Source organism: Sardina pilchardus, chromosome 14 (genome assembly GCF_963854185.1).
Source record: "Sardina pilchardus chromosome 14, fSarPil1.1, whole genome shotgun sequence".
Classification (NCBI taxonomy): domain Eukaryota; kingdom Metazoa; phylum Chordata; class Actinopteri; order Clupeiformes; family Clupeidae; genus Sardina; species Sardina pilchardus.
This window is the reverse complement of record NC_085007.1, coordinates 32,001,252-32,028,469: the sequence shown is the minus strand read 5'-3', so window position 1 is coordinate 32,028,469 and position 27,218 is coordinate 32,001,252. Positions and strand designations below refer to the sequence as shown.

Here is a 27,218-nt window from a genome sequence, read left to right as displayed (position 1 = left end):
TTAGATTACTTTTAGATTTAATTATTCAGTGGGTTCCCAAGGTTACAAAAATCATGAAAAGGACAGTAAACAATGATATGTATAACGTATAATTCAGTCAATACAAAGGAAATAACTTCCATGAAGTAATTTGAGGATGGAAGAGTGTCTTCTTCAGTCAACAAATGCTGTTGCTGAGCATGATAAAACAGCAATGTAGCCAGCCAATTTCATAGGAATGAATTCAACTACTGATATTGATAATGATAAAGTGAAGAAAAGTGTATACAAGAATAAGTTCTAATCTTTAGCAACCAAAAAGGACCAAACAAAAATCAAAGCAAACATACACACAGTTCCAGTGTAGAACACAAATCTCCAGTATAGTGTCAACAATGTCCCCTCATTCATCGACTCATCACACAAATACCTTTAAACACAAATTGCACATTCATTAACATAGTTCAGTGTGTTACTTTAAATGAGTACAGCAATTCGGCTGTGTGACAAAGTGACAGTGGGTGTGCAGTAGAGAAGTATTGACAGCATAGCCAGTCCTCCAGCTCAGCATTCCTCTCAGGCTCTAGAGAGCGCTCAGCAAATTTCATCATCAGCAGTGCACGCTTCACATCTAGCCAGTTCAGCAGCCCCTCATGTTGCCCCCCACCCAGGCATCCACTGCTCCTCTTGCAATGCTGCTCCATCATGTCCCTCCGCGGACCCCACAATAGGCTCTGCAACACCCGCTTGGCATCCTGGATGTGAATACGCTTGATGGGGTCAGACTGGAGCAGCAAGCCGGCCAACCTTTGTAGGCCACTGGAGTACAAAGATACACCAGGTATGGAGGGCAAATCCTCACAGCAGTATTCCTGCTCCTTCAAGGCCGGGCTCACCTCAAACGGGTTGGGCTGGTGGAGTAACTCATAAATCAGGATGCCAACCTGGAACTCATCAAACTTGCGGTACTGGGCAGCTGACACAATCTCGGGGGCCAGTCGGGCATGATCGCGTTTGAGGCGAGGGTCAGTTTTAGTAGGGCCTTCAGTGCTCCGCTGCTTTGCCTTGGTGAAGTTACTAATGATTAGACGTGGGAGCTGCTGCTGTTGTGTGTCCGGAGTACAGCCAGCCTGTCTGTGGGGGACCAGCAGCAAATTTTCCAGACAGAGGTCACGGTGTGTGACTCCATGAGCTTTCAGGTGCTCCAGACCATTGCAGAGCTGTAGGAGCAGGAAGCATATGCGCCGCTCATAGACTTCTGGCTGAGCTTTGTGGAATGATATCCACTCACGCACAAAATCTGATGCACTCTGGTAGGGCACCTCACTTGTGATCACTACTACATGTTCCCGCTCACTCTGGTCAGGAGAAGATCCCATGGTTGATGCTGCAGTAAGCTCCTCTGATGGCAACATACTTTGGGGTACACACGCGATGAAGTGGCCACAGTCCTGCTGCAGGTTAAAGTGGGGAGGCAGACTCTGCTGGATAGAAAGCCCATACAAGTGGCCCTGCTTTGAGTCAGGAGAAGTACTCTTGCAAATCTGCAGATAAAGATGATAAAAAAAGGGTGAGCAGGTCCTTAAATCTTTATGAAATGACAAAACCATGTCATTTCCTCAATGCAAAACCAGCATTAAGGAAAAGCGGATAGAACCTGGGGGATATCCCCACAAAAAAGAATCAGTTCAATCCTCATGATCACCTTTCATTAAAAGCCACAACTGTGCGAGCAGCACACATAATGAGGAAATAGAAGCCACAATCATTCTGTAAACCATGACTTCTATTAGCACTGTGTGTTACCTACAGCAGTTATGAAAAACCTGCTCCATAGGTTTGGCTTGGAAGCTTAGAATTTCATATCAACACATCATAGCAACTGCCAACTGTTACAAAAGCTTCTCAAAGTGTAATACAGTGAAATACAGTTTACCAACATAATATTTAAATTATAATTTATTAGTCATGAAGTAGTGCTCTACTTTAGTCAGTTTATCTAAAATCTCAGAAATTCTGGGTTTATAAAACACAGCTAGCTCATCTCTGGGTCAACAAACTCAGATTTTTAAGAAAGCCTGGTTTCTGGAATATCCCCCAGGACTACAGAAAGCATGATAGGAAGCAGAGCTTCTTGCTACTAAGGCTTAGTTCACATTGTTAGTCGAAATCGGATGTCTTGCATATCCGATCAGAACCTGATCTTTCTGACTGACTGTTCTCATTGCATATTGCAAGTGATCACATCCGATCACATCCGATCTTGGCGTGCAATGCTCAGATCCGATATAAATTACACACACCTGGATTAATTAGGTAGAGTTGTACACAACCAAGTCGTCATGGATGAAAGTGGATTTATTTTTTATATTTTCCAACTTATTATGCGTAGCTGCGGCGCAAATACCTTGTCACCCTTAATGTTACAGTTTTCCATGTTTCACCATGAAATGATTTTGTTTTGTTGGTAGCCCTGGCGCACGCGCTGAATCAATCAATCAATCACTTCCGTCACTCAGAATTACGTTGCAATTGTTTGTCGCAGTGCAAATGACGAAAGGGGCACTTTGAACTCCTATTCAAGTGGTTCGACTGTTCAGATTGAGTCATATCCGATAGTAAGTGATATTGAAACCACCTCCGTATGTGGTGCGAATCAGCATTGGAAAAAGGTTCAGACTACCCAAAATTCAAGCTAGATACAATCCAGATATCCAGGAATCGGATTTCGCCAGTGTGAACTAAGCCTTAGTGCCTGTCCTATAGAACAACCTTGATCCAGAAAGTGGACACTCTCCACCTGTAAAAGTAGAGTTCACTAAAATAAATGTGCCTGACATTGAATTCCTTGAAATAAGGAAGTTCCCCAGAATACCCAATGCCCTTCTCTTTCCTTCCACTCCATCACTATGAAACTTCCCCATCACTACTTTGTTCACGGTCACTTGCGTCATGCTGCCCATTGTTGCCACCTCACGGTAATTTACTACAGCAAGTCACCTATATGCTTAAATAAATGGGCAATACTGCTTGTTACCTTGACAGCATAAGGGTTGCTTGCATCTGAAGCACAGGAGGCTGAGTAGTAGATGGCATCCCCTGCCTGGCAGCTGGGCTTGTTGCAGGTTAACTTGAAAAGGGACCAGTTGCCCTCGTGAAAGCGCAAGGTATTTCCCTGGTTACGAGTAAAGTGGTCTTCACACTTGATGGCCAGCCTGCGCAGCGACTCTGCGTATAGACCACCCAGCTTGGAGTAAATACCCTCTCGACTGTCCATGTTGCTGAGCAGGGTCTGCAGCTGCAGGGTGGAGCCAGAGGGGGCAGGAGAGCTCAGCTGAGGTGAGGAAGCTGTTGTCACGCTGCCACGGCTGTGACTACCCAGACGTCCCACCACGCCTAACCTTGTCTCTTCCACTATGCAGGAATGTAGAGGCTGGTTCAAGGGAAGAGGACAGTTTTCCAGACAATCAGAGGATGAGTATAAGGGTCGTGCATCCACAGGGCTGGAAGGGGCACCTTCAGGTCCACAAACATTACCTTCTGACCTATAAAATGGCAAGCGTGGTCTGCCTCGCATAGTCACTCCTCCCCCTGTCTCACCAGGTGCTGACACTGTGCGATTCACTAGCTTCTTCTCAGGGAGGGGAGGCGGCTGCAGTTGCCGGCCCAGGCTGTTACTTGGGTAAGAGTCAAAGTTGGGGGAACTTGCAGGGGTGACAAAAGGGTTGGTGGAAACCAGGGATGGGCATAACTGTTCGGTGCCATCCAGCCCACCTAGATAAAGAAAATGTTTAAAGTTAAAGGATTTTTTTTTTTTTGGTCTTTCATTGATTTACTAAAATTATTTAAAAAGAATCATTTCAGACATCAATTATTTGTGTTAATTTAGCACATTAACATACACTCTACAGGCAAAATGCAAGCATTTGCCTAAATTGGTTTAAGAGTGCACAATTAATTGTTGGCAAAAACAAGGGTAAGCACTTGAATTTGACTTTGGAATTGGTAATCTTTGAATGGGGAATTTCAGGTCATGACAAACAAAGAAAGTCTGTACTACTCTCTGCTACAGCTATAGTTTGGAATTTTCACTGAGGGCTTTGGAAGTGACACACACAGTTTAAACAGTGTGACTAAGAGCACTTGTGGTTACTGTTTAACAGGACGACACTTTAGGCACCTCTGACTACTAATACTTTTAGGACTATATATTCTTGAAATACTCCTACTATGGAATCATAATGGAACTTAAAATGTAATATTTTGTACTTCTTAAGTTCAGTTAAGTTCAAGACCAATTACAAGAGTAAACTATGTAAGTATAGCAGCTTTAACATATGCGGAGATCAGATCAGAAGTCCTTCTCAGACACTTGAGGAAATACATGCATTTGAACTAGGACCCCCGCCCCAACTACACACAATAGCAAAGCATGCATGAGTTAACCTTTAAATCTGGGAAAACATTCACAATACCGCCTTCATATATCAAACACCACCTTTTGGTCTTAATGGTATTAATCAGTGTCTTGTCCTTGTTTGAATACAAAAAACAGAACCAGCTACAGAATTACTCCCTCATTAAGTCACCCTGCAAGGCCAAACCAGTCGCTTTGGCAAAATGTATCAAATGGTGTTATCATGCTCATATGAGCGGTCATAAACTAAGCTTTCCAACGATATGTATATCAAGGGTATTGTTTTTCCGTTAAATTTGTTCACGATATGAAACTGCAGACTGTATACTGTCAAATTATGCGAAAATGTGAAATTCAACATTTTAACCCGTAAGGTTGTTTATCGTGGATTTTCTCAAAATAGCAATCTGCGCAAAGCGACTGATTTCGCCTGGAAGGGTCAAATTTTTCCAACTTCCTATCAGGTCTGTAGAAGGTCTGTAGAAGGGCTCCATGGCACATCATCCACCTCATACCCATCAAACAAAATAATTGGCAATGGTCTAGACTCACAGGTATCAGGCTGAAGTGGAGTGGAGGCCGTTGACAGGCTGTTGCCCAGTTCTTGTAGAGATTGTGTCAGACTGTCCACGGATCCCCGCTGGCTCACCCGATCCAGTTCCACACTGCTCTGACTCATCTTAGGACATGGCCTGCACAGATGAACAAAACATGTAACATGTGATTGGGTTCATGGCATCAAGTGCATGCCTGTCTTTTCTTAATCTCGTTCCCCCACATCAAAAAAAGCAAGTATTTGTACATACATTTGTATACCACCAGAGATCCATACTCAAGTAAGAGTACAGATTGTGTACTATTGTGACGACTCTAAACACTGCAGCTCAAGTATAAGTGGTGATTCAACTTCTTTACTCAAAATGAAAGAAGAGTAAGGCCCTGTGTCCACCAATCGCGTTTTTTGCGCTCACGGCGAACAATTTCAATATAAAGTCTACATAGCTCAGCGTTCACAGCGCGGAGTGCCCTCGGCGGAAAAAAGCTCTCAGCGCTGACCGATTTTTACCGCAGCGCTCAGAGCGTTCAAAGTTGAAATCTGTTCAAATCTGGAAGCGCAGAGAAAAGGAGGTTGAGGGCGCTCTCAGCGTAAAAAACGCGATTGGTGGACACAGGGCCTAAAAGTGACAAAATACAGGCTCTGAAATGTAAAAAGTAAAAAGTATCCATCAGTAGCCTTTTTGAAGGACTATTTTATCATTTGTTTCTATTACTGTAGCCTAAAATTATATTCCGATTAAACAACTGACTCCTTTTTTTTTTTTTTTAAATTTACATTTCCAAGATTTTGGTTATAGCCCTTCCTCAAGAAGTTACCTACTACTGTAAGCCAATGATGAAGTTGCAGAGAACAAACACTCTTTTTGATGTAAGGGCCTTGTAGAATATTTTTTAAAGAGGACAAACAAACAAAGAATAGGGTGTTTTGTCATTCTGTTAACACACTGAATTCAACTAAGTTTTCCCTCATCATATAACCATTGTTTCGCCATTGCCCCTTATGTGCCACCGCTACAGTTGCACAGTCAATTTTGCATTACTATTGTTGTCCCACCCATTTAGGTTGCAATCAGCTTTCATGTTGGGAAAGCACACAATAAAATAATTGATAACTTGCCTCAAACACAAAAGTTACAAGCCAGTTTAGAAAATGTAAGGAGTAGAAAGTACAGATATTGCTGTAAAAAAGTAGAAAAGTTATACAAGTTAATATAGATACTTAACTAGAATACTGAATTCTACTTAAGTACAGTACTTAAGTATTTGCTCCCACCTCTGCAAGCCACAACAGCAACATACATGGATTCATCCTATTTACACGTCCTCCTGTTAGTTAAAGCAGTATATCTCTCCAAGGTCCTCATTTGCTCTTGAAACGTTTTAGGCAGTCAGCTAGTGTAACAAAACCACAGGAAGTGGTATACTCTCGGCTGGCCAACAGAAAACACATGACTAGCTTCACTTCCTTCTATAAGCCTACGTTTGCTGTTGGAACACTCCGTTTGCACACTCCCCAGTGTATAAATAAAACGTAATGCAATGCGTGCGTGCACGCACACACACACACACAGTTCGAAGTAGAGATGCACCGATTGCAATTTTTTGGCCGATTCCGATTTCCGATTTTTCATCGAGTTTGACCGGCCGATTCCGATTTAATTTCTTCTAACCACTTTACAGTACAAACAAAGTTATTTTCTAGCCTATATTTTCTTTAATACAACATGTTAGAAATGTAATCAACTTATCAATGGCTGGTAGAAAAATGTGAATAGACAGATTCTTCTTCAGTTGCAGTAATCCCAGTGTGGGACATTCATTTCACACCATTTCTTTTCTTCTCACATCCATATGCAATATCCAACTGTAAATATCTTCAGAATACTGATAACTGAAGTTAGTGCTACATAGGCTGAGATGTTGGAAAATGACAACAAAAAAAACTAATTTTGAGAAGCCTTGAAATACAGCAAATGACATTCTCAGTCCACACTCTTCTTTGAACTTTCGCGATTGCTTGCGGATACTAAGGAAGTGTCCATATTTGGATGGCATAACGTCATGCAGGAGAAACACAGCTTTCCAACGACACCACGCATGATATGTTTTGTATCACGGTCGCGGTAGTTTATGACACGTTAGAATGCTAACTTTTGGCGAATTCAGAAGAAATATACAGGCGTGATCGGACAAAAGGTAATGAAATAAACCTCTAAATGTGTAAATCAGACTTAGTTGTTGTAGTAGTGTGAAAGAATACAAGATAAGTTGGCAAACCGAAGCAAAACTATGTTTATTCCTGCCGTGTCTCGCCTTAAGTTGAGTAAAGGCTATGTCGCTGCTTATTGATAGCGCTTGTGGTTCAGCTGGACGGGCTTTGATGAGCGCTGTAACCTGAAGTGACAGCTTAGTATAGTAAATTCCACGCAATATGGCAAAGCACAGCGTTCGCTGCATAGAAAAACTCAGTAGGCCTATTAGCGCTTTATCCAGCCCTGACTGTTGGCCTAGCTTCATCAAACTTTGCAAACTCAGCTGTGTGAGTGTGATGTTGTTACAAGTACGTGCGAGTGCATTTGACCGGCATAAAATCGGCATGTCTCAGACTGACCGGCCGGTCGCCGGTCGTGGCCGATCACGTGAAAATCGGCCGATCGATCGGTGCATCTCTAGTTCGAAGTGGCTAAACTGCTGTGGGAGGCAGACATTACAACAGTGTGTTCAGGGGCGTCATGCAAGCCAAAGTTCTTAGGGGGCACAATCAGCGATGTTGCAATAATTTTCCGACGGGGGGGGGGGGGGGGGGGGGTTGTAGCCTAACGTTAACTGTAACAGTTCAACATAAGCACAACAATGCGCGCTCAACGTGCGTGCATCTCTACGGGAACATACAGTGGCCTACAGACACCAATTTTGGCTAATGGCCGGTCTTTAGCTATAGGTTTATTACACATCCAGAAGAATACATTTGAGTTGTTATAGGCTCTGGAATGGATTATTATGGAGCATAATCGGAAAGTTATGATTAAAAAAAAATATCAGGGACGAAAAATCAGAGGGGGCATGTGTCCCCTTTACTTCAATGGGCATGACGCCACTGAGTGTGTTGGGAGCTGTAATTAGAGGCTGTTTGATGCTCATTGAGCTCAATGCAAATCAAACAGGCTAATAGGCTAACTGGAAAAAGCACCATGCCAATCTCTAGCTATGGTGAAGGGTATGTGATGATGTGGGGCTATTTTAATTCCAAAGGCCAAGGGGACTTTATCAGGATGCATAATGTCCTGGATCCATGAAATAGCTGGCCTTTAAAAATAAAAACCTTTAAAAAATCATCCTGCTCCTATGGGAATTTAACATAGGGGTCAAATACTTATGCCCCCTGTATTTAAGGAAGAACATTTATCTATTTACGATACATTCTTCAATCACAAAGAATATTAGTGTCCTTAGCGGTTTGATTTTTACTCATTTTTTAAATTAAGGCATCTTAAGGCATATTCCTCTTTTTAGTCAACTTTAGCATGGGTGTGAATACTTACTGAACCCACTGTATGTCAGATGATCGCAACAGACACACATTGAAAACAGTAATCAACTACATTTCCAAAGTAACCTTCCCAAAACGGAGTGAATGAGTATCAACACATTGGCCCTCATTTATCAACAGAGCGTAGAAACCAGTGTATATCTGAGCGCAGAAATCATCTTACGCCAGGGCTCACGTGTGATTCATCAAACTTTCGTATCACTCCAATTCGAGCGTAAGAATAAACGTGTGTTGATAAATGTGGCGGCTGGAAACAAGCGTGATTTAAATATCACGCCCCTATATTATGCTCGTTTTAATGGCCTCGCCCCTAGAATTTACGACATGAAGGTGCATTATACTGTACGTCCAAAAGAGATCATTAGTGATCTCGAGCCACAGTGACGTCCAGCTGAACCTTTTTAATTTTGACAGCAAGAAGCTGTAATCAAGGAAGGCGGGAAACAAAGGCGATTTAAGCGCAACAGACTTTATTTTCGCAGAGAGAACGCATCATACTATAAATACATTAATTACAAAACCGTCACTGAAATTTGCCCTTTGAAAATTATTTAAAATATATATGCCTAGGCCTAATTCATGAATGTTGCGTTTGCCAAAGAGAAAGTAATCATCGCCTATGGCTATTCTAAGCCATGAAATGTGTCAATATAATATGCTACATTACAGCAAATAGGCTGCACATGTACAGGAAAGGTGTCATGTCCGAGATAGTCCATCAATTCAACTTTCTAATGCACCGCCAATTTACTGCTGCACGATGCTATGCCGCCTGAAAAACTTGCGTACACGAGTTGAGACTAGACGTGAGATTTGAGCGTAGTCACCGATCACGTTCACATTTATAAATGCCATACTTTGCGTGGAAACAAGCGTACGCCTGTTTTACGCCCGTTTTTTGTCGTACGCTCGTTTGATAAATGAGGGCCACTCTTCCTGTTATGTGACTGGAATTGTTTTGAAATTGCCATGAATTGAATTCCACTTCCTGTCATTTCAATTAAAATTCCAATTCCAATTCATGAATTGAATGGAGGCCAATTCTAAAATTCGGAATTGTGCACAAGCCTGCTAGCCGCTACCCATGCCATGCAATCCTATACCACCAGATTCTGCATCTGGCTCCAAGTCACCTCCAGTGAAGGATGGCAGTACAGTGGGGTCATACCCCTCATAAAAACATCCTCTTTTGTGATACTGTATATCCAAAAAGATCACCAAGCCGCTTCAACTTGTATAAAAGACAGCAGTAAGGTTTCTCTCGAAAACCAAAAGACCAGATCATATCATATTCACATCCCTGCACTAGTCTAAGTACTGCGGCTTGTTATTAAATCATTAAATGGGCTCAGACCAAAGGATTTACATTTACATTAATTCATTTAGCAGAAGCTTTTACATCTCAACTATATTACAAAGGCTACTGTCCCAGGAGCACTTTAAGTGCATTGGGTATTGAATTCACATTTTTTCAGACTATTGGATGCTACCACTACGCTGTCACTGCCCCAATTAATTCTTCCAGGGACTGAAAATAGAATTATGTTTTTTTTATTATTATTAATATTCTTTCAGTTAGTTCTGAGTAAGAACATTATTTTTTGTTCCTGTTCCAGTGTTCCAAGGCTTCTCCTCTAAATGGTAATCGGTTAGAATGTATAGAAGAACGATTTAATAATGTTCCTTTAAAAATGGCATTGCCTTTACAAATTGATTTATGGCTGTTGGCACAATAATATACAGTAGGCTTTTTTTTACCCAACAGCCTTAAAACTTAAAATCATAACTCATTATATCAAGGTTAACTGTTAAAAACGATGTGCCTGAATTAATGCATGGGGTAAGAGTTGAAAGTTTGAAAGGAGGACAGGCCTACAGTGAGGAGAAAATGTATTTGATACCATGCTAAAGTTGCCTAAAAAGAGGAATATAAAATCGTCATTTGACAATTGATCTTAATGTCTTAATTCAAAAATTGAGTAAAAATAAAACCGCTAAGTACGCCAATTTTCTTTGTGATGGAAGAATGTTTCGTAAATAAATAAATGTTCTTCCTAAATGCTAGGGGGAAGTAAGTATTTGACCCCCAATGTAACCCTATGGGAATTCAACACATAGGGTTAACATAGGGGCGGGCAGATTTTTATTTTTTAAGGCCAGCTATTTTATGGATTCAGGATATTATGCATCCTGATAAAGTTCCCTTGGCCGTTGGAATTAAGATAGCCCCACATCATTACATACCTTTCACCATAGCTAGAGATTGGCATGGTGCTTTTTCCAGTAGGCCTATTAGCCTGTTTGATGCTCATTGAGCTCAATGCAAATCAAACAGGCTAATAGGCCTACTGGAAAAAGCACCATGCCAATCTCTAGCTATGGTGAAGGGTATGTGATGATGTGGGGCTATTTTAATTTCAAAGGCCAAGGGAAATTTATCGGGATGCATAATATCCTAGATCCATGAAATAGCTGGCCTTTAAAAATAAAAATCTGCCTGCCCCTATGTTAACCCTATGTGTTAAATTCCCATAGGGTTACATAGGGGGTCAAATACTTCCTTCCCCTAGCATTTAAGGAAAACATTTATCTATTTACGATACATTCTTCAATCACAAAGAAAATTGGTGTCCTTGGCGGTTTGATTTGTACTAATTTTTTGAGTTAAGGCATTAAGATCAATTGTCAAATGATGATTTTATATTCCTGTTTTAGCAGGGTATCAAATACATGTGCTCCTCACTGTATAGGTATTTTCTTGGTGTTTCTGGTAGCCTATGTTATTTCACACAGTGTTTAAAGTGCCCATAGTATACAGTTAAGCCCAAAATTATTAGCCCCCCTGAAATTTTGGAACATTACTCTAAAATTCTCCCTACATTTTTCATCCCTGATCAAATTTTAAAAATCAAACATTCGCCAGTGTTATTATGTAGAATCTGGTGCATTTCGGAGTGTTAATATATTATTAGGAATGCTTAATCTGAAATTGTGTGAAAAGTGGGGTGGTCAAAATTAATAGCCCCCATGTGATTTTTTTGCTTTTAAACACACACGACCAACCTGTCACCTTTCAAGCCACACCTTTGCAGTTAGTTAATGTCCAGACAACACCTGAACACCCAACCAGCATTGATTGTTTACCTAAAGACTTCAAGGAACAGGCCTACAGGCACTTGAACACCTGTCTGAGAGGGGACTGCCTTTACAGGCATGCTGAAGATAAAGGAAATCTGTCTGGACCTCAGAAAGAACATCATTGAGGCCTATAATATGGAAAAAGGCTATACTGTAATCTCTAGATGCTTCACAGTCTGTAGAACAGCCGTGCAAGGCATCATTACCAAGTACAAAGAGTTCCAAGTTTGTGCATAACAAACCTAAGTGTGGATGAAAATGCTAAATATCTCAATCTAGAGAGAAAAATCATCAGGGATGTTAGCAAGCAACCCTGCACATCCGCCAAAATGATAGTTGCTGACCTTGAGACCTCTGGGGTTAAAGTCTTGAGGAAGACAGTAGCGAGGGATTTTTTATTGTGGAGGCCTCCAAGGTCATCGGCTGAGAAAAACCCCATTACACCAAAAGGGGCGCTTCAATGTCAGACTGAACTTTGCCCATGCACATTTAAAAGCTAAAAATGAGTTTTGGAAAACTGTCCTTTGGTCTGATGACATTAAACTGGAGCTGTTTGGGCACATGGATGTTGCCTATGTTTGGCGAAAAAAGGGAAGGCCTACAACCATAAAAATACAGTTCCCACAGTGAAGCATGGTGGTAGGAGCATCATGTTATGGGGCTGTTTTGCCGTCAGGCACAGGGAGCCTTGTTTGGGTGCATGGGATCATGAAAAAGAAAGATTATGTTGACCTTTTGAGGGATAATATCAAGACGCCTGCTCTTAGTCTAGGCTTAGGTCACCACCAGGTCCTTCAGCATGATAATAACCCAAAGCATAGTGAAAAGTGGTCTAAAACGCCCTAAAGGATACCAAAATCAAGGTGCTGGAATAGCCTACACAGAGACCAGACCTCAACCCCATTGAGAATCTGTGGTACGTGCTTAAAGCAAGAGTCCATACAAGAAAACCATGCAGTTTGGACGAGCTGGAGCTAAAGAGTGCTTAAGAGATATGTGCCAACCTAGTAAAAGACTATTCAAAGAAGTTGTTGTCAGTTGACGCAAAGAAAGGCTACACTATTGACTATTAATGGTCTGGGGGCTAATAATTTTGAACATGTCAATTCTTGCTTTTCTTGTCACAAATCAGAGCATGAGTAAACAATGATCATCAAACTTTGTGGGCATACTGTCTTTGCGCTTCTGTAATCATACTGTATAACTAGGCACATTTTTGGAAATGGTCATTTTCATGTATAAACAAAGGATTATGTCTGAATTCATAAGGGGGGCTAATAATTTTGGGCTTAACTGTAGGTCTATTCCAAGCCAAAATAGATCTGTAGGTTGCAAAAACATGTCCCTGAAGCAAAAAATCTGATTACACATTATCAGCAGCTCCATTCTTGCCAGTTTCAGCCCCTTTCAGATTAAGCCGTTTCTGGGGCCTGTTGCCGTAAATGTAAATTAACTGTTGTTGGCTACGCCCCACTATAGAACGGATTCCACGCTTACAGCATTGGGCAGCTTGGTTGTAACGTTCTCTGATTGCCAGTGATAAAATGCAATTTTTTATGCAAGGGATAATAAAGAATGTGAGACAAACGTCACCGACGGTTCTGTTTGAATTTTTGTGGTAAAGTAGCCTAATAGTCAAGTCATTGGAATTTAACAAAAACGTCTGCTAAATATTAGCCTGGAAAATCCAGACTTTGGTAATCTTTCAGATTAAGGGTCTGGCCACGAATAATGTAATGGCCCAATTTGAGGGGCAGCACCAAGCAGGCATTTGGAAAATCTCACTACACGCAATTAGATAACACTACGACCAATGTTTACTCTGACTTATTCCGGACTTCGACGCAATTGGATAACACCACGACCAATGTTTAGTGACTTTGAACGTTACAGCGTTGTTGTCATCAGTTTAACTCACTTCTGGCCCGCGGATATATCAGATACACCGATGTGATTGGTTTCTCCCGATGCCTGAGGTAAAAGTAACGTGCATCATTGCTCATTGCCAGAGTATCTTGCAGACACAATTCAAATTGTGTTCTCGTGAGAACTCTGGATTTCCAGGGTAGCTAAATATAATAATCAGAGCAGACTTACCTACTGCTGAATTACAACCGCGGAGATATTGTTTACCAACCCCGCTCCAAATTGTGTCATATTGCTTAAAGCATTTTGAATGTATACAACTCTCATGCCCCTCCCCCACTACCACAAAGCACTCTCCCATTGAGTTTGTGCTTGTTAGTGACACAGTGTTAGTTATTGGACCAGAAGAACCGGGAGCGGTGGATTTTTGCAAAACAAATAACAGGCTCTAGGTGGAGGTAGACGTGCGTTTTTCTTTTTTCTAAAACCAGCTGATTTATGTTGTTCTGTCAGAACATACTGTCGGTTTCAGTGATTAATCAAAAATATCTTGCCAACTGCAGCTTTAAATATTTGTTAAGTTAGAACACATGTAACTCCTCTTTTAGTTATTTTCCATAGCAGCCAGAATTAAATTCAAATTAAATTTAAGTCCCTCACTCTGACCTAAAGGAACACTTACTGGATCTGCTCCTTGCTATTTGAATTCCATGATCCTGCTCTAGTCTACACCCCCAACTGCCCACTGCTGTTCTCTGCGTCTGCTGTATCAACCAGTCATAATCTTTGGTGGAATGTGTTGCCTAGTATTCTGTGGTCCTGTGATAGTTTGGGGACTTTCAAGAATGGTTTAAAGACTTATCTGTTCAGTTTAATTATAGGATATAATTATTATGTATTATAATAATTTAATTATACCACTGCTTGGTTGAATTTCCCATTTGTCATGTGTTCTTTAGAACGTGTAATAACTATAGGTTGTTTATATCACACTAGTTAATTCGCCATATTAATTCGCCAAACTTTCTGTGAAGTTTAAATTAACTGTCAAGTCGCATCAGAGCTGTAGAATACAGACGTTCAGAATGTATCAACATTGTAATATATGACAGAAGTGGCTTTTAGCTAGTTACATGGCAGTAAGTCGAAAGAAAATAGCGGTGTTGTGGCCATAGCAACCATCCATTTAGAACGTAAGGCAGTTTGCAAGTTGAAAAATTGGCTGATATGTGGCAGAAAGTAGCTCTACAAACAAGACAGAACAGAATGCTTCTGGCCAAAAAGTCGCTATACACAAAATGATTCATACCCAAGGCAATATACACACAAAACATACATCTTATACAAACATCACACACACACACATAATTTGGACATTCAATCAAAGAAAAAAATCTAACATGGAAACAAGTTGGACAATAAAGCTTTTTGAATCTTTGAATCTACATCAAAATCAAAAAAGTTATTGAGAAACACTGAACCAATCTAAATACCAAATTACTTTTCACACACAGGCTTCATTCAAATACTAACAGTTGATGGCGTTGTAAACAATAATAACATACCTCTGCTGTAGATGAGCAAAGAAAAAGCATAGTCATGTTCAGATGCTTCAAAATCTCTGGTAAACCAACCAACATCATCAAACAAAACACCTGCTGTGGCATATCTAGAGTAAACCGCAAATAACATCACAGCAACATTTATTCGCAGAAAATAAATCACTTGCATTATAGTAGCCACACAGCATACAGTTCTATCCTTCAGTCCTCTTCCTTTTTGAACCTATAGCAACTACATGCTACCAATTCTCATGTACACAGTGGGGGCACAGTAAGCCTTAAGGGGGCTTGGCGACAGACCCAGTGAGGACCTGCCGGAGGGGACAATCTGCTCAGCTTGCCTCTTGCTATGATTCTATGAGCCACCTGCTAATCATGGGTGACTAACCTGTAAAACCAGCATGGAAATGGGATTGTAAGCTTACTATCTCCAAACAGTGATTGCAACTCTCACGGTGAGACACCTCTTCGCTGCATATTCAGGTTATTTAAAATAAAAAAAATGGGCTTTGATGGATCAATAGAGTAAAAACAGATTTCTGAACCATCTGGTCATTAAATGATTCACTGGTACAAACAAGTGTAGCTCATAGCTCACAGCTAGCATCACTTGTTCTGTCCAGTTTAGTTAGTATGTGAAAACCTTGTGATTTATCATGTTCATAAATGTGTTAAAATGTATTTATAGAGTGTGAAAGTAATTGCCCCCTAGCTACTAAATTGACCAATTAACCACATTTAATTGACAATTGGGTTCAACATTATTACACACACACAGGTACGATTAGCTGCCAACCCAATCTAAACATCACTAAAATGATGTCCAACCAGTCTGGCAATGTGAAGTTGCATTAAAAGTCTCAAAACGCAGCAAATGATGCCGCGATCTAAAGAAACTCAAGAACAGCTGATAATAAAAGTCATTGACATCTATCAGTCTGGACAGAGTTACAAAGCAATTTAAAAGGCTCTGGGACTCCAATGAACCATGGTGAAAGCCATCATCTACAAATGGAGATGCTATATCCATATGCTATCTGAACTCACTTTCAAATATATTGTTTAACTGCAGTATGTAGCCTATGTATCTCCCAAATGGCTGCTTTCTCTTTCCCTATCTGTTGATATTGATAGCCTAAATGAAAAAACACTCTAAGGGAATGTAGAATGTAAAATTAGTTTTGTGGTAGACTAGAGCCTAAATCCAGTACGCATATTTTAGGCCAGTAGGTTCTTGTGACTTGGCAGAGTGTTATGCAAAAAGGCACTACTGTTGGAATTATTCTTTTTCAACCTTGCTTGAGATTTCGTACCCTTTTAGCCTATGTGCAGACAAAACAACGACGTTAATAGTGTGTTTAAACTGTTCTGTTTGTTTCGCAGAAAATGGTCATCTGTAAGGTGCGTTGTTGACATTAGCTATGGGTCTTACAACTTAATTTATGGAATGTAAGGCCTTGGAATGCAGCCACAAAACACCCAGCGACCTTTTTTTCCTGTGGCTCCTGAATTGATTTGTGTGAATTGTAAGGGAGAGTGTCTGTATGCATTGTGAAGGGTGGTTGTAATAGTACCATAAGTTTATTTGCACTATGGTCTGGACACTTCGAAGCGTTTGCCTTGCGTGGAAGCGTGTAGCAGATTTTCTCTGCATGTCCATTCAACCATTGACTGTAAGGAACTGCTGGTTTATCGTCATTCATTTAGATAGGGGTCTACTCTTATGTTATTGAGTGAATCCCTAAAGGAGTTACAAAGGATCAAGCAAAGTGAAAAAGACAAAAGGGACTGTGGGAATATTTAACACCATCATAACTGATAGGTGTGTACAAATGTTCGTAAAACACTGAAGCATGAAAGATAAAAGGTCTAGTGTACTAAATTGGGCAATTACTTTTTTTTTTTTGTCAGTCAGACCTCATCGTTCAGAACCTCCATTGTAAGCAAGCAAAAATAGCATTGTGTGGGCTATTTTTGTGCATCTGAATGAAAATGTAAACCATTGTGAATGAAACAAGGAATTCATTATTAAAACACTGTGGTGCACAAAGGACCATTTGGATGCTCAAGGATAGCATCTTAAATAGGCTAAACAATTCCAGAATGAAAAGGAAAGATAAACAAAAGGAGAAGACCAATGAAGAGACACATTGTATAAAGTGCTGCCAAGAACTGTATAATCTGCAGAGTCCACATGAGACTAGTTTGTTGCTGTACGATAACTAGAAAAGCTGAATTTGTTCAGAATTTATGATACAAGACAAATAAGTTTATCATTCACTGGATGTAAATATATAATTGCCATGATTTTCAAAGATCAATTTATAATATGAAGCATGATTCAGTTAAGGCCTGTGGTACAATAACAAAATTGCTAAAAAAAAACAAAAACGAAACAGTACAGTACCAGTTCAACATTAAAAAAAATAGAACTGTATTATGTTCCAAATACTCACTGACCTCCCTTTCATACCCATTATACAAAACAAAATAATAAAAATGTGTCGTAAAATCCTTGACTGAATAAACACCACTCAGAAGATGGAACAGCGTAACAACATAAGAAAGCTTACCTGTGTTGCTTCTTTGGAGGAGGTGGAGGTGGTGTGGTCTCCCGGTTAACCTTTCCTTTTGCCAAATTATGAACATTGATGAGAGATGCTGTTGTCGTCCCTGTTACCAACATGCTGCCGCTGTCACTGTAACTTCCCTGCATGACTCGGACAGCTGCCTGCTCCTGACTGGCACTATTGTATGTGGTACCCTCAGCCTGCATACTGGAGCTCCAGTTGTACTCTTTGCAGACAGAAATCCCATTTGCAGGATGGTCATTGAGCCCAACCTTATCAGCCACACCCTCTTCAGCCTCTATCTCCTCCTCTTCCTCTATGCGAAACTCTGGGGTCCAGGTATTGCTAGAAAGTTTATGCTTCCTCTCCATGTCATTGCCAGCAAGATGGTCTGTGCACTGGGTGTTGGAATGGTGAGATTTGCCCACGGTGGACAGAGAGATGAAGCTCAATTCAGGAAGAGGGACAGGTGAAATACTAGAAGTTCCCAACTTTGGGGAACGGGAGTTCCTTTTTGGTGGTAGGGGAGGGCTACACTGGGATTTGGGCTGAAAAAGATCAGAGGAGGGTATCTCCATGGAGAAAGGTGTCGTGGGCCACTTGAAAGTAGGGCTGCAGCGATCTTGAAGTGCAGTTGGGCTGAGATAGGGCCACTGTGTACTAACAGCTGAATCTGGACTGCTCAGGTAGAAAGTACGATTATTCTTCTCTGTGCGGGCTGCCATAACTGTGATGGTGGCCCGCTGACTGTCACCAGCCTTAATCTCTGGCTCCACCTCAACCTCTGACTGCTCCTGTAGCTGTTCCTTCCTCTCCCCTTGTGGCCTCCTCTTTCGCTTACTGCTCTCTGCGTAAATGGGCTCTGGACTGATTGGCCCATACTGAGTGCTCTCTGGGCCAATCTGATAAAAATTTGCAGGTACCATGACTGAGTCAGTGCTACTACAGAATGAGCAGGTGTCTGACAGACTGGCATATTGTGAGTTGGGGCTAAGTGTGGGGGAAGGAAAAGTGGCGGACAGCTCATTGGCAGGATAGCTGGTATAATCACTAGGATAGGCTGCGATTATATTGATCTCAATACCCAATGGTGATGAAAATTCCTGCTGCTGCTGTTTTTTTGAAGTAAAAGTGCACTTCACTCTGTCAATCTGTGGCCTGTAGGATGTGCTGTTGACATTTTCCATCAGGGTTGGAGGGACAAGGCTGCCATCCTGAGTTTCAAAAGTGCTTCTAATGATTCTGGAGTCTTTCTGGGTCAAGGCACCAGAAGAAAAGCTGCTGGAATAATCTGTGTTTCCAGGAATGACATTCTGGAATATGCTTTCCTTCCGCAGACTGCTGCAGATGTTACTGTCAACGCAAAGTGGAGCAACATCCAGAACTTTCTTTAGCTGCAATCTCTTGTCATTTTCCTGAAAAAGAGGTTCATTGAGGAATTATCACAATGACATCTTCATCAACTGTATCATCCCAATTTTTAAGTGGTTATCAATTTTTGTGATTGTGAAATCCACAGTGTTTGCATCATCCAAAGTAACATTTCTTTTTAGAGGATAATAAACCAGCAGTATACCATGGATTTCTATGTAAAAGTCTAGTAGCAGTTGCACTTTAGGTAGGGTAACCAGATTTCTCTAAACTAAAACCGGGACACTTGTTCGTGATTAAATGTAACGTGAACATGCGACAGGTGAAACTTTTTTTTCGTAGCCGTCCTTAAGCCCAAACGGTGTTACCCCCGAGAACATTTCTTAAATATTGTTGTGTAAATGCACAAATTCTGTGCACTTTCAGTCAGAGATTAGGGCCTGCACTATTCCTAAAACACACGTGCATGTGTGACTTCTAAACCTCACCTATTATCCAGATAGCCTGCATGAAAACATTTTTTGAAAACGAAACTCAGCCATATTATTTTCTCAACCTTAGTTTACATTATGTGTGATAACTCAAAACAGCTGCTCTTGTCAGATGGCCATTATACATAATTGAAAAGCTGAGATTCCAGGCTTTCAGAAAAGGTATGGTAGCCTTTAACACCTTTTCGGTATACCCTCACGGACTAATAGGTTATTGAGAATGATGACTTTCTCTTCAGCATTGTCGTAGCGTAACTGCTAGCCATCGAGGCATTGAAACAATGTAACGTTGACTGCAAAGATTATGCAGACTGTTGCGATTGACTGACACACGCTCATACACACACAAATCATACACCGGAGGCTTTATGCTAGTTTCTACATGGGTTTAGGTAGTGATCGGGCTATAATAAAACCACACTTTAATAGTGGTTGGTGAAAACCAGGACATATTAGCGTCCCGACAGGCTTTTGTCGGGACTCGGGACACGCCACTCAGAATCGGGACGGTCCCAGTAAAACCGGGACGTCTGGTCACCCTAACTTTAGGGTTAGTTTATATTCAAAGGGGTTTGTTATCCTCTAAAAAGGAATGTTACTTTCAATGATGCACACCATGCGCTGTTCAGTTACACTAGACAGTTCAGTTATAGAAGTTTTACAAAACTGCATTTCTTTCACTGATTGATGTTTAAATATATATCTTCAATGGCCGCGTTTCCCAAAGTCGTTAAGAAGCTCTTAACGCTAAGATCTTCTTTGGAGCGCTCTTAAGAACGCTGTGAAAGAAAAACGTGTTTCCCAGAGTCGCTCTTAGCTTAAGATCTTTCACTAAGAAGGAAACGTAAGATCGAGCTGACCCACTCTTAACAGCCTTCTTAGTGATCAAATGCTCAGTGAGCATAGTCTGCCGCTAGGGGCGTGTAGATTTCTAGGCTTTAGCGATCAAGCTGCGTCAGGGAAATGTATATCCTCCACTTTTTTAAACAATAAAACAATTTTCAATGTTGCAATGCACTCGTGGCTGCGGACCACTGGCGCAAGAAACATAGACTTAAAAAAATAATATTGAATTACACGTTTAAGTTTTCAACACATCTGCATGAGTTTATAGTACTACACATACAAAAAACATCAACAACCCTGTGGCATTTCACAGATATCAAGTCGAGTAATGAATTTAATCGAGTCCGTACCTTTCCGGAAATGTCGCTGCTGCAGCTGGCAACGCTTTAACAACACTTTAATAACATTTCCGGAAAGGTACGGACTCGATTAAATTCATTCTGGACTCTCTATCCGACCACATAAAGACGTGGGGATACTTTGGTTTGGCTTTAGGGACCCTAAGGATGGGCATCGTTAAGATATTATCGATATCGATGCCATTATCGAGTCTGCTTATCGATGCGATTCCTTATCGATTCCCATATCGATTCCTGTACCATCTACAGAACATTTATACAGTATGGCTTTGAGAGTTGTTGGGTTTGAATGTATTGAATGCTTTTATATTTCTAAAAAGCAAACATTTCTAAAACAAATTAAGCTTCGTATTGTAGCCTAATCATAGTCGTGTGTTCTAAAAGAGTAGCTTAAACAACACGTCATGGTTTACATTTTAGGTCAAATTGAGTAAAATTGTAGGCCTACTCATCAAAAACGCTCAAAAATTGGTGGGCTGCAATGGCAGGGCCATTTCTGATCTCAATGATTCAACCGGTGTTTTTAATTCGTCTCTCCATGGGATCATGAAAAGCGTTCATTTGTTGTGTGTAGCCGAATAAGCATTAAGTTGAACCTATGAAAAATACTGATTTTGAAAACAACAAAACCGCAATTGAGTTTACTTATTACACAGCTCCGTGCTGCAGAAAGTTATACCGATTTAATTTAATATGCCGTATAGCCGACGTGGTGCGCCTTATGTAACATCTTGCATTAGATAGGCGATTGCAGCAGCAATTCCATCATAGGCTACCACAATTTTGTCAACTGTAATGTCAATAGCCTATACAGTGAAACAAAGCCTGTCAAACAATGTGCGTAAATGTATTATGCCTAATGAATCTTTGAAGTCCAAATGAAAGAAAATGTTGCTGCTGTTGCTAAGATCTGTTACAATAAATCGTGACTTAAGCATAACAGACTACGAGTTTTGAGGCTCTAGGCTATAACGTGTGCAATGAAAATATAAAGTGTGTTGCATTCCATAATTCTTTTCAAAGACTAGGATTAGGCAGTCTCTGCAGTTTCCATGAAATCCAAGTCGTTAGTTGTTTTAAATAACATTGCTTCTAGCCATAGACAGCGTTTAGCCCACGTTATCCACTGTGAAGTTTCACGCGCAGGAACGCACGCACATTGAGTGCCCACAGGTTGCATTGATGGCACCAAATTAGAAAGTATAATTTCCTGACTGGGGAATCCTTTAGTTTATTTTTCTCGCTGATATAGACGGTTCACTTAATTTAAAGGCAATTGATGACATAGCCTGATGCCCTGCTAGCACTGGGATGTTCGTAGCCTACCTTGAAAGCTAGCCAGCTGAGCTGACGTTCACAAGTCAGTTCAGCTGTTCTGTCCTTCTTCTCTACGTGATTTCTAGTTGTCCATGCAGAAACTCCCTCGGATAGCCAGTTAACTTCGTGCATATTCTTTTTCAGAGTTTAATCCAGGTTTGATGTAAAATAATTTGAATAGCCATTTATAAAACACATAGTGGGCTAGGCTGAGCCCTAACTAAAAAGCTTGTTCATTATAGCATAGTCAACACGTTGTCATTTTTGCCAAACGAAAAAAAAAATAGGCTACTTACAGCTATAACAATAATGTTTTGATATAAGTCTAAGCCTGCCGTTTTGCAAACTGTCATATACAGTGCACTCCTGGTATTTAATGGATGTTGTTTAAGTGCTTGAGCATGACAGAACAGAACGTTCAGAATCGTTAAGGGAATCGTTAACGTGTGGACTTGTACGATTCCGATGGATCGGAACGTTCGGAACCGGTTCCAAACCGGAACCCGGAACCGATTCCCAAGCCTAAGGGACCCTCTACTCACTACCACTTAAGTGTAGTGTTGTTTGGAACAGTAGAAGAGGTATAAAAATAGCATTTTGTAGCGGCGAAAGGACACGGCCCGGTCACTTCCAGGCTAACGAGTTTTGGCTAAAAACGGTGAACTCGAACTTTCTCAAAATACATCCGAATTACATGATTTTGGTGTCAACTCAACGTATGTACTCCCAATAGTCCGAACAATTGATCTAAAGTGCATTTCACTCCGGATTATCCCTTTAAGAAAGATCGCATTTGGGAAACGCGACCAATGACTGTTAGCTTCCTAGTAATAACATCAACGAGCCAACTACACATATTCAATGTAACATTGCAAACAATCTGATCTTACTTGTTGACAATACAATCGGAAGGACATTGCGAGGGATATAGATTAATGTGTGGACAAATAAAGGTGTAACCTACAGTATACATGTGTATTCTTGAACTAGAAATAGCTAAACGTTGGAAATGTAAGAGGCCTATTACACAAAATTTGGCTAAACTTTTTTTTATTACTTCTGTGAAGGAAAAGGAGGTTAACTTGTGACCACATGTATTAATATATCAATTTGCTTAGCATGAATAGGATGAAAGCACTTAAGTATGTGAAAGAACTGATAGCCAAGCTTATACACACCACCTTTAAGAACAGATTTAAGAAGTCATTCAAGAAATTACAGAGAGATCATGGTTCACTTTACCTTCTCTGCGTTCATGCCATCATTAGCCTGTGTCTCAGAAGATTCTGAGCTCATCATGGTGGGCCTGACAGCAATGATGGGCTTGGAGTAGGGTGAGGGAAGGGTCGCACAGTCATCCTCCTCACCACCTCCCACACTTGTCCGATAGCAGCTGGAGACAGTGCTGGTGGTGTGGGCACTACGCGGATGAAAGCAGTTCTTACATGAACCAGGTTTCCACACGTGTTCTGCAAACTCACCACAGGTCGACATCTTCCTGGACAAATGGGTTTGCTTCCAGGTCAGTATGCAGCAGACCTTAATAAGCTGAGGTAGGGAAATTCGGACATCACTCCCAACATTGCATTTTTTTTTATGCTCCGTTTTCAGTATTCACCTGCAAAGAGAGAAGACCAACCTCAGATCACTAATCCCTAAACATCTGAATCAGAGCAAAAGAGGCATTATAGATAACAACATTGACATCAGGAGACACAGCCTAATATTGATCATCATTTTAAAGGAGCACACCAACTTTTTGGATTTTTTTTTTCCCATTTAATCTAGAGGTAGATAATAGAATACATGCCCTCCTCTGCTCTGTGTGTGTAATATTCCAGTTTGCCTAGCTAACTAAAATAACCAACACTCTTATCTTCACTTTTTCAAACCTTCCCAATTGCAGCCCTTTGGTGTATGTCCCCTGGGATTTCCTGCAAATATCAGGACCCCAACATTCCACTACAGTCCAAAAGGTGTAAGGCTTGGCTGTTGGAATGCAAGGAATGTGAGAGGCATGAGTCACATGGGGGTGAGCAGGCCTGGGAAGCCCTTCCATACCAAAGCCTGAACAGCACAAGGTGAGAAAATAAACACTGCCTGCAACCAGTTCTCTGTTCTTTCTGTAGTCCACCATCTCAATACAAACAGACATGTCCTACCCCCAGAGCTGTCAAACACCATCCACTAGTCTATGTGGTGCACCCTCTGCTTTAAAGGAGAATTCCGATGTGATATTGACTTACAGTAAAGTGTGTTGAAACATGATACCGGGTGTGAGCGTTTGTCTCAGAGCTGAGCTCGACCTGCCCCCGGCACTCAGAAAGCTGCCGCTCGTTAGCCGATGCTAGCAACAGGTTTTCAATGGGAGTGCCTCGGCATCGGGTTAGCCATGCAAATAAATCACTGTTTTACACCATTTATGAGGCTCAAAGTAGCTCCACACTTTATTGGTAGACTTCTGAGGGCCCTGACATTTAAAACGAGACATCAAGAACTTTGAAAAAGCACTGGTGGTTTACTTAAATGACTGTTTATTCAGGCAGTCACTTCCAAAAGTTTTCCTTTCGCCGCCATCTTGAATTTAGTCACGTGACTGATTTGTGACTATTTCACGTCACAGATAGTTCCGCTCCAGATCGTCACGTGACTAAATTCAAGACGTGAACCAGTATATAATCCGATTGGGATCCTAAGATGGGCATCCTAAGATGTGTTTCATTAAACCCGGCGCCCACCGGACACGTACGCGGCGCGGCGCACCGCGACAAAAAACAAATTAGAACTCCTTTGTTTTCAATGGAGCAAAGCCCACTGGAAACGTCTGCCGCGCAGCAGCCGCACAGAGATAGAAAATTATTCTAAAATCCTGCGCGTCAAGCCCAGACCGCAGAACGCCGCGTCCTGTGGGCGCCGGGCTTCAGTCTCCTGCTTTCAGAACTGTGCAAGAATCAATCTCACTTCTGGGCAGAGTATATAGCATAACATTTAAACTACAGTGTAGGTGGGACCATATTTAGGAATTACCACTGCATCTATCAGCACTAGGGGATAGGAGTGCCTACATTATAAGTACTAATCAAGGTGTGGTAGGAGGAGAAAGTGGTAGAAGTAGGAGAGGATGGTAGATGAGGAGAGAAAAGCATGGTAAGTGCACATCATGTGTCAGAGGCGCTAGGAGAAGAGGTATCCTTGAAGAGTTGTGTAGCTGTACAGCAGCATCTAGGTACAAAGTTTCATTATTTATCCCGTGTCGGGTAGAGTGTTTCATTGGCATCACACACAATGACAATTAAATAGTACAAATTATATTTTAAAAGATATTTATCTTCTCTTCTTATATTCTGAGAAAAGTTTATATTTGACGTAATGGACACGCCTATTTAGTAATCAGGAATGTACTCTTTCCATGATCATTTCGTTCCATTGGCAAAACCCTTTAAGATTCATCTCGGTAACTAGACTATCTTTGATAAGAATGTTTCAAAATTACATCATCCACAAATGCGATCCGCAAATGCATAATCCAATGCCTCCCACACACAAAGCCAAACGTATTTATTTGCAAAAGTCAAAAATATATTCACAAATATGTATTGGTAAAAATGACGAATTAATATTTGTATGTCACATTTCTATAGTTGTATTTGTGCATATCTCTTCAAGTAGGTACAAATCTTTATGATGAACTCATGATGAACTCATGATGAACACACATCAGATATAAACGTTAACACACACACACACACACACACACACACACACACACACACACACACACACACACACACACACACACACACACTCTCACGACATGACATTGTTGGATTACAAAATGCCATGGGTCATAGATGCTCAGGCCCATGATTGTTACTCACTCATATGGTCTAAGATAATAAGATGGCAGGGAACAGAAGAGAAGGTGGCGTGCTCCTGTAAGGGTGAAGTCTGCAGCAACACCCAAATGACTAAGCTGTAGTGTTTACTCAGGAATAGGTTTTCTGAGGTAATATTTGACTCACATGGTTACGTTACAGCGGAAAACTAAGTCTTTATTGCCGCAAAGTTAATATCATTATATCCATATGGCTACTTTGATCATTGGATACTTTGACTGGTCAAGTTTAAATAGCCCATATGGTCATTAGGCTATAGCCAAGTGTACGTTTATGGAGAATCTGTAGACTAGACTATGCTCATTTCAGCCTAGTCTACAGATTCTCCATAAATTGGCCAACAACACACATTTGTGAAAAATGCCTTACTGAGACGACTTGATACGATTACGTTACATTTGCCACATAAATTCTCCAATCTGGTCATTTTGAAAAGGATTTTTGGCCTATAAATTGCTCTTTATATGCCTTTCATTGGTTTGATTTGTCATGAATACACCCACAGACAAATTATAATAGGATAACATTACAGCTCTAAAAATACATGAAAATTGTACATTCACAGTAGCCTACTGCGGCCTAGGCTACTTGGCCACCTGTTTGTTTCCTAGTTTTGTGTTGCCTAAAGCACGTGCTTAGATTGTCGTTGGCACTGGCAGTAGCCCTGTACACAATCTGCGTACTAGGCTACATCTGGATCGCTGATATGTTGTTACGATTACATTACCGCTCACTCATATTTATCTGACCTGGCTTGCACAGGAACGACCGTTTTGAAGCCTACCCTTCTCCCCTATATGACATATGCATAGAATTTAGACAATAGCACCCGACAAACCAATCCATCTCTCCCTCGTCCGGTGCGGTGACATGTTGTTTGTACTTGAGATTACGTTACCGTACAGCCATTATTTCTCTATGCGACAATGCAAAACCGACTCGGCCATTAATTAATGTTAACGTTGCTTAACGTATCCCGATGACAGTGAGTTATCGAGTCACGCTAGCCTGTACAGTTAGGCTACCCCAGAGCACCAGACTTACCTGTGGACAGCATGTGTCGAGACAACAGCCCCAGCATACTGCCATAACGCTCACCGTAAACACCCGAAACACCTTAAATTTCGATCGGTGAAAGCTGCTCTGTAGATTCCACATCCGACCGACTACGGATAACGACCACAGCGAAGGCAACGGCAAAGGCTACTCCTGGAAAATTATCCTAAATCATCAGATGAATTCATTGGAATGCGTGTGGTCGGATTCGGAACAGTGATCTGGAGCTCCAGCCGCGGGAG

General features: G+C 41.1%; 1 protein-coding gene across 2 annotated transcripts; it reads right to left on the bottom strand.

Moving 5' to 3' along the window:
- On the bottom strand, window positions 1-27,218 carry LOC134100631 (inactive tyrosine-protein kinase PRAG1). Of its 2 annotated transcripts, none has more exons than XM_062553960.1 (6): window positions 26,965-27,218; window positions 23,267-23,642; window positions 17,644-19,055; window positions 4,949-5,088; window positions 3,017-3,753; window positions 1-1,523 (listed from the first exon to the last, which is right to left on the bottom strand). In XM_062553960.1, exons 2-6 carry the CDS (start codon window positions 23,516-23,518, stop codon window positions 444-446), a joined length of 3,621 nt encoding a protein of 1,206 aa, XP_062409944.1. In that variant the 5' UTR covers window positions 23,519-23,642; window positions 26,965-27,218; the 3' UTR covers window positions 1-443. The 2 variants fall into 2 exon arrangements, with proteins under 2 accessions (XP_062409944.1, XP_062409945.1); XM_062553961.1 differs by having other exon boundaries at window positions 27,019-27,218.

Excerpts from the sequence above, each read along its gene's own strand:
- LOC134100631 (XM_062553960.1), bottom strand. The coding sequence starts at position 23,518 with ATGTCGACCTGTGGTGAGTTTGCAGAACACGTGTGGAAACCTGGTTCA. Across the intron at positions 19,056-23,266 it reads ATGGCATGAACGCAGAGAAG|GAAAATGACAAGAGATTGCA; the intron begins GTAAAGTGAACC and ends CCTCTTTTTCAG. Across the intron at positions 1,524-3,016 it reads GCAACCCTTATGCTGTCAAG|ATTTGCAAGAGTACTTCTCC; the intron begins GTAACAAGCAGT and ends CTTTATCTGCAG.